Here is a 7,614-nt window from a genome sequence, read left to right on the forward strand (position 1 = left end):
CAAGCAACTCTTGATGCTAAAAGTGCTAATACTAAATAAAATGGACCTTTAATTACAATGTTGAAAGTCGCTTATACCCTCGGGTATATAATTATGCTCTTGAGCATCCGGATTCTGGAGGGACCGATTATCATTTTAATTGTTTTAATTATTCAACAGGTGAATGAATATTAATAAAGTGAAATGTTGCTTAAACCAAATAACCTTTCACCCCTCAATATTGTTGAAAGGGAAATTTAAATAAAATATTATGCATTTCAAGTTATATTTTCAATATTTATTTTAACATCAGTTTTTGTGAAATCCAAAACCGCTTGTTCCAATTGCTGCCTTTCCTCAGGTGTTTTTAACTTAACCCACCTTGCATCCAGATAAGCTCTTTGAAACTTTTGTATAAATTTGAAAGTATGTTTTAATGTTGCACCAACATGTAATGTATTCAGTCTAACATTTAATTTTCCAATAGTTTTAACAAAAGGCAAAGAACTTGTAACAAATCTGTGTGGTCCATGTCTTACTCGTATTATAGCAATTCTTGTGCTTTCATTGCAATATTTAGTTAAAAATCCCGACTTAATAGCAGCGACCCCAAAATCACCATGGATTTGCTGCACTTTATGCAATACTGTGCTATGAAAGATACCCGGTTTCAACTGTAATGGCGTTTTTTCTGAAACTGTTGGACATACAATTTCTACAGTTATATATCTGGAAAAATACAAAAAAAAATTTAGAACCTTATAGCTTTTATTTTAGACGTATCTTTGAATTTTGTAATCAATTTGAAATTTGTTTTTTAATAAAAAAATTCTACAATAAGCTTTGAATTCTGTTGGAGTTTGAATATGAATGTAATGGCAGGCAACACTTGACACATGTAAGGTTACAGATTTCGTATTTAAATGTTTAAAACAAATGACTGTCTTCTCGTCAGTGAAGAGAATGACTTCTCATCTAGACACGGTCAGAGCAACATCTAAGTTTTATAAAAAATAAAATATTGTAAATAATGTTATAGTGTACAAAGTGTATGCAATATAATTAAATTAATTTTTTTTTTCTACCTATGCTGATTGGTCTGCATGAGCCTTGAGAGGCTATTTTAGCCTCACCCTAACGTTTGTAGGTGAGCTCACGGGGCTCAAACCGAAGAGTTGCTAACACTGACCCTAGCAAAAGCAGTGCTTCGCAGAATCTACCGCCGGATCGGAAACGTGACCCACTGAGAAGATCCGGCAAGACGTTTTTTTAACAATAGAGCGGAGTGTTTTTAAATAGCCCCTCATCTACAGAACCCAATCCCCTCAAATTTAACCGTCCAACAAAATCTCATTAATTAAAATAGTTTTAAATGGACAGAGCCGTAAAATCATTAAACAATCTAAAAATGTATTAAGGAAGTAACTATTTATTTACTTACCTACCTATTTTTAAAACGAACCATTATTTAAACTTGAAGCAGGTAAAACAAAAAGACTCGGATAAACTCGGATTAGTAAATAAAAGTTAATTAGTAGTAGTTTTATTTTTCCATCTAGAAGGGCAAAGATATCAGCTACCGTACAGCTTAATCTTTTTTATATTTTTTATTTATGAAAAATGATGAAATGACATGAAGTTGATTAATATGAAACATGGCATGATATGAAATGAAATGAAAACGAAATGAAATGATATGAGATTAAATATAATCTCAGTAAAATGGTGGTCATTTACTGAGACTTTTTCAGTGGACTTTTCGGAGGATCTCGAGAAGTTACGTTCAGCGGCTTGTTTTAATTTTATCACATTTGTGCAATTTCACAGATACTAAACAGTTAATAAACCACCCTTATTACACATTAATACCTGAAGAAACACTAAATAGACAAAAGAACACAAATCACACAACTTCACTCCTCGCGCTCCCACATGCATAGGTATCTGTAACAAAAGCAGAGGAGAAATTCTACTGTCTTGTCCATTTAACAGTAACAGATGGTTAATATTAATAAATAGATCAATCTTAATTAATTATTATCAAAATATCCTTTTGTTTGGATTTTATAAAATCTCGGTATCATTAAATCGGCTTAAAATCATAAATATAAACTTTAACTTGTCCGAAAATTAAATTGTCTATAAGACAAATGGCGCAAGATTTGAATAGGTAGGTACTAGAATTAAACAGAATGCACTAAGAAAATATCACAAGCTCACAACATTTTACATTTTTTACAAATTACTTTGAATATTCACTATAATCATGTAGTTAATTTTGTAATCTTTTCGATATGAGGAATTTTAATAAAACCAAGGCTAAACTCAGTTTCTTATAAAGCTCGTCGCAAGGTTATCTAAGGGGAGGAGAATGCTTGTTTACTATCTATCTGGTTCTGATATCAATTCGCCAAGGCCAACATTATCATAGTTTTATTAGCATCAGATTTAAATGAAAATTTTTCGAGTCTTGAATAATAACGTGATAAGACCGTAGATGCTTAAAATCGTGTAAAGCACTTTTGTACCGATACATTTTTCGTTCTTCCAAAACTTTCAAGACTCGCAAATATGAGTAATGCTGTTTATTTTGTTGGCGTAGACGTGGGTTCAAGCAGCGTTCGTGCTGCACTTGTGGATAACAGAGGACATGTACATAAAACTTCGGTGCGAGAAATTTTAACTTGGAAACCCAAATATAACTTTTATGAACAATCTTCTGAAAATATTTGGAATCGTTCGCTAGAAGTAATTAAAGTGAGTACTCATAATGTATATCAGACGAATATAATTTCATATCTCTAAAGAAAGCAATTAACAAAAAGTTTATTACAAATTTTCATCTTGCACAAGTCTACAGTTTTTTTAATCTGCTTAGCTTTAAAGTAGCTATGGTATAGGCGATCTTGTTTTTGAATATTATGAAGTCTAAATTTCAGAATAGACTACACTTTTTTATAACTTACTGACAAACAATCCTATTCCAAAAAAGCCTTCAATAAATACAGAGAAAGAAAATAATACTCTGGAAATATTGAATAATAAATTAGAAATATTTTTCCTGTATTACTTTAGGACCAAAAAAGTAATTGTAATTATTAAAGTTATTTCTGTTTAGGATGTTGTTAGCGGTACAGATGCAGCTAATATTAAAGGCATAGGCTTTGATGCTACATGCTCATTGGTTGCCTTAGACAAAAACTTCAATGCTATTGCTGTGAGTGATTCAAATAACAATGATCAGAATGTGATAATGTGGATGGACCACCGAGCCTACAATGAAGCAAATGCAATAAATAAAACAAATCACACAGTCCTTAAGTATGTAGGTGGAAAAGTAAGTTTAGAAATGCAAATGCCCAAGTTGCTGTGGCTGAAAAACAATTTGTCGGAAAAGTGGTCACAATATGGACACTTTTTTGACCTTCCTGACTTTTTAACCTGGAAAGCTACAGGCTCCATGAGTCGGTCACTGTGTTCTTTAGTTTGTAAGTGGAATTATGAATGTTCAGCCAGAAACAAACAAGGATGGAATCTAGATTTTTTGCATGAGATTGGGTTAAATGACTTGGCTGATGACAATTATTTCAAGATTGGCAACAAAGTGTTGATGCCTGGAGAATATTGTGGGGGTCTAACTAATGATGTAGCCTGTATCGTTGGCTTAAAAACAGGTACTCCAGTGGCGACATCAATAATAGATGCACATGCAGGTGGTCTCGGTATGATTGGGGCCAGAGCACAAGGCATTGACAGTGATAAGTCATCACGCCTTTGTCTTATTTGTGGTTCGTCCACCTGCCACATGGCTGTGAATAAAGATGCTGTTTTAGTGGAAGGTGTATGGGGCCCATACTATAGTGCCATGGTTCCTAACATGTGGTTGAATGAAGCTGGCCAAAGTGCTTCAGGAATTTTATTAGATCACATTATAGAGAGCCATCCAGCTGGTAGTGCTTTATTAAAAACCAAATCATCTGGGGAGTGAGTATGAAGTACTTTCCATTTAATATTATTATTGTAACTTCTTCAATTATAACTTGCTATGCTATATAACACCTCCTGCTAAGCTTGAGGGAGTAATGTTTTTGTTTGTATTACTAAGATGGATGGACTTATCCACGGCCCACCCGGTGTTAAGTGGATACCAGAGACCATATACATTAACTCGTACAACGTAAATGCCGCCACCCACCTTGTGACATGAGTTCACAGTTTATAACTACAATGGCTCCCTCACTCTTCATATAGAATCGTATTACTACTTCACCGCTGAAATCGAGCGGGTGGTGGTACCTACCCATGCGGGCTTACAAAACATCCTAACACCAGTAATTACGCATATAATTTTTGCGTGTTTGAGTTTTACAACACGATGATATTCCTTCACGGTGAAAGTCATTCATGAACATTTGTGAAGTACGTATTTCATTAATATTGGTACATGCTTGCGGGATTCGAATAGTCGCGTCGCGTCGCTTGGTACGAATGCACCGCGCCTTTTATCCTTTAAGCTACGACGACGTCAAATTGTCAATATTTTTGAATGCAGTTCATATTTCTTGCGGCCTCTTGGTAAACCCCATTATTAAACATTATTACCGTTCATAATTAAATTGTAAATATACATTATTAAAATTCGAAGAAAAATTTAACGGAAATCCCCATATTTGCAGCAGCATTCAGATCTTCCACCAGTTTATTTTGCTTAGTGAGCAAAATAGAAGCTGTTTAAACATAACTGTCGCGCAAGCTACTACCAATATTGAAGGCTTACAAATCGTCAATCGCCTTATAGACAGAGTCCACTGAGTTTCTTGCCGAATCTTCTCAGTGGGTTGCGATTCCGATCCGGTGGTAAATTCTGCGAAACACTGCTCTTGCTAGGGCTGGCTGAGCCCGTGAGCTCACCTAGCCGTCTGTGCGAAGCTGTAATACCCCCTTAGCTACCAGGGAATAGGAAGGTGAAAAAAAGGTCAATCGTCCAACGACTGAGTACAAGTTAGAAAACTGAACATGAAGTTTGTAAGACATAACTTTTACTCTGAGGCGATGAGAAGTATGACCTACACCTGTGTGCTTAGTGCGAGTTTTATAACGTTCGCTATAGCGTAAACGTTAACCCAATTTTGTATACAGTTACAGCGCCCCTAGCGGCAAACGTAGGCGATTAATCCCATTCCCAAATATGAGATCTTTCACATTCTATTCTATCTATCTTTCTATCACAATGATATATTTTTGTAAAATAGTATTCTGTTGGTCTTACCTAACAATAGGCAATTGTATTCAAATTAAAAATATTTTTACACAATTCTAATTTTTTTTTTAATAATTCATTTGCAGAATACGTCGTCACCTAAGGGATATTCTATTGGAAATGGCAAAAAAAGAGGGTCTCAGTAGCATTGATTTCCTAACCAAGGAGGTTCACGTGTGGCCAGATTTTCATGGTAACCGATCGCCCCTTGCAGATCCTACTATGCGAGGCATGATGACTGGACTCACAATAAACTCCAATGAAGAAAATCTAGCCGTCTTATATCTTGCCACATTACAAGCTTTATCGGTAAGCTAGCAGCGTTTTAGCAGATGATAGTGTATGCCAGACGTCCACTCTAAGACAACACTGAACAATTCGAAATTCCTGATTAGCTATAACAATAATACATTAAAATTATTAATGCAATCTGACCAAATTAATTGAACTGACACAAATGCGTTTGAATAAAGATATTTTAAGCAATTAGAGGCTTGTCTGTGCGCCTTGCATAGGTAACATCAATGAGTGACGATTAATATTTACGCATGATGGCAACATTCTCGTGGTTATGTCTATGGGCTTCGAGTAACCACTCGATCATCCGTATAAGCAATATATTAATAATAACAAAAATAGAAGCTATTTATTGTTTAAATTTTGTAAATTACTGGTATTTTCTTATTATCTGTATGTGCGAAAGAACTTTAATTAAAAACAATTAACCACTTCCCAGTTTAGTCGTGATTGTCTCCACCCTAGTAGTTCTATGAAAATGTGATACCTACTCTATTAATATTGTTCATGATACGCTAGCACTAAAAGCCATCTGCTAGATTGCTGACAAAATAACACAACACACAATCTCAATGTAATTTCATTTTCCCAACTTCATTATCATTAAGACATCCCTGTGATATTTTTATCTAAGCACAACAACACAAATATTCAATTTGTATGCAAGTCTTTTTGTTCCAGTATGGTACGAGACACATCATCGACGCCTTGATACAAGCAGGCTATAAACCTTTTAAATCATTGTTAGTGTGTGGTGGCATTATAAAGGATCCGTTGTTCGTATCCACACAAGCTGATGCTGCAAGTCTGCCAATACTGCAGCCTCATGAAAAAGATTCGGTTCTGGTTGGTTCAGCAATATTAGGTGCCTGTGCTTCTCAATATTTCCCGAATATTCAAGATGCCATACACAATATGGGCGGTACAGCTGATGTGATTCAGCCTGATTCAAATACGAAATTATATCATGACAAAAAATACAGGATATTTCTGAAAATGTACCAAGACCAGTTGGAATACAGATCAATAATGAATTCTCAGTAAATATTGATTCAGTTAGATATCAGAATTTAACTACTTAAATTCAGATATAAACGGTGTTTATGTTTATTACACTGTAGTTATCCAATTAAAACAGATAGTATTGGCATTTGAATACATATTAAATGAATTTGATTGCTTTCATTGTGTGCATAGATATTGTGTTTTCAAACGCAGATGACTACCCGCCATTTTGGAACAGTATATGGCTCTAAAAAAGATATATGTGAAGAGTAAGTATGTACAAGATTTGAGTAAACATTACAGTATGGTATCTATAACTAATGGTGCTGTCTGACTGATAATAATAAAATGAAATAAACCTCGAACTTTATGATTACATTACGACTTTTATTGGGTTGGGTCGGGTCGTGAATCTTCGGATGACGCTGTGGATTAGATGTGTGAGACTTGAACCTACGTAAATAATCTATCGCATATCTATTCAAGCTTCCGATCCTCGTGGTGAGGGGGAACTGCTGTAGAGTGCTGGTCGCGCAAATTAATACCATCATTCCATGAGAAGGTGGAATAAATACATAAACCCGCCTGGTAATAAGTGGTATTTAATAGTATTTATTGTAAGAACTCACAACCAGCACAATGTGAATACCGCTGTTCACTTTCACTTGTAGGATCGAAATTATTTTAACTTAATTAATAATTTAGGAGCTGATGGGATAAAATATGTTAGAATAAAAATAAGGCTGTACCAACTATTTTCACTATGAACCTCTGACCTAAAAAAATATTTATTTACATCACTAATATAATATAATCGTTCCACGCTCAACAAACCTCACTAAAGGTAGGATTTTCTGCTGTATTTTGAATTGTGGAACGCTCGGACATACTATTATCAATTATCATACACCCAGACGCCTAATGCGTAATACTTTTTACAATGATACTACACCCACTGGATCAAACCCCAACCATATCGAACGGTAGTTAGGTTTATTGACTACAAAACGAATAGGACTGGTTTTATTATTATTAATTAATATTAATATTATAAAATATTAAATTTTAGGAGG

At 34.7% G+C, this 7,614-nt stretch overlaps 2 protein-coding genes across 3 annotated transcripts; one reads left to right on the plus strand and one right to left on the minus strand.

The window, feature by feature from the left end:
• Positions 1-248: 248 nt before the first annotated feature.
• LOC101745251 (ribonuclease P/MRP protein subunit POP5) lies at positions 249-1,577 on the minus strand. The gene is made up of 2 exons (XM_004930334.5): positions 1,425-1,577; positions 249-708 (listed from the first exon to the last, which is right to left on the minus strand). The coding sequence occupies exons 1-2, from the start codon at positions 1,442-1,444 to the stop codon at positions 258-260; spliced, it is 471 nt and encodes a 156-aa protein (XP_004930391.1). The 5' UTR covers positions 1,445-1,577; the 3' UTR covers positions 249-257.
• A 383-nt stretch (positions 1,578-1,960) lies between these two features.
• On the plus strand, positions 1,961-6,917 carry LOC101745392 (FGGY carbohydrate kinase domain-containing protein). 2 transcript variants are annotated; one of them, XM_004930336.5, is made up of 5 exons: positions 1,961-2,149; positions 2,582-2,736; positions 3,098-3,963; positions 5,326-5,548; positions 6,218-6,917. In XM_004930336.5, exons 3-5 carry the CDS (start codon positions 3,233-3,235, stop codon positions 6,578-6,580), a joined length of 1,317 nt encoding a protein of 438 aa, XP_004930393.1. In that variant the 5' UTR covers positions 1,961-2,149; positions 2,582-2,736; positions 3,098-3,232; the 3' UTR covers positions 6,581-6,917. The 2 variants fall into 2 exon arrangements, with proteins under 2 accessions (XP_004930393.1, XP_004930392.1); XM_004930335.5 differs by having other exon boundaries at positions 2,144-2,736.
• Positions 6,918-7,614: the final 697 nt, after the last annotated feature.

Source organism: Bombyx mori, chromosome 10 (assembly GCF_030269925.1).
Source record: "Bombyx mori chromosome 10, ASM3026992v2".
NCBI classification, from domain to species: domain Eukaryota; kingdom Metazoa; phylum Arthropoda; class Insecta; order Lepidoptera; family Bombycidae; genus Bombyx; species Bombyx mori.

Coding starts and splice junctions, on each gene's coding strand:
- LOC101745251 (XM_004930334.5), bottom strand. CDS start 1,444: ATGGTTCGTTTTAAAAATAG. Junction 709..1,424: donor ATGGTTCGTTTTAAAAATAG/GTAGGTAAGTAA, acceptor GTATTTTTCCAG/ATATATAACTGTAGAAATTG.
- LOC101745392 (XM_004930335.5), top strand. CDS start 2,551: ATGAGTAATGCTGTTTATTTTGTTGGCGTAGACGTGGGTTCAAGCAGC. Junction 3,964..5,325: donor AAAACCAAATCATCTGGGGA/GTGAGTATGAAG, acceptor ATTCATTTGCAG/AATACGTCGTCACCTAAGGG. Junction 5,549..6,217: donor CCACATTACAAGCTTTATCG/GTAAGCTAGCAG, acceptor TTTTTGTTCCAG/TATGGTACGAGACACATCAT.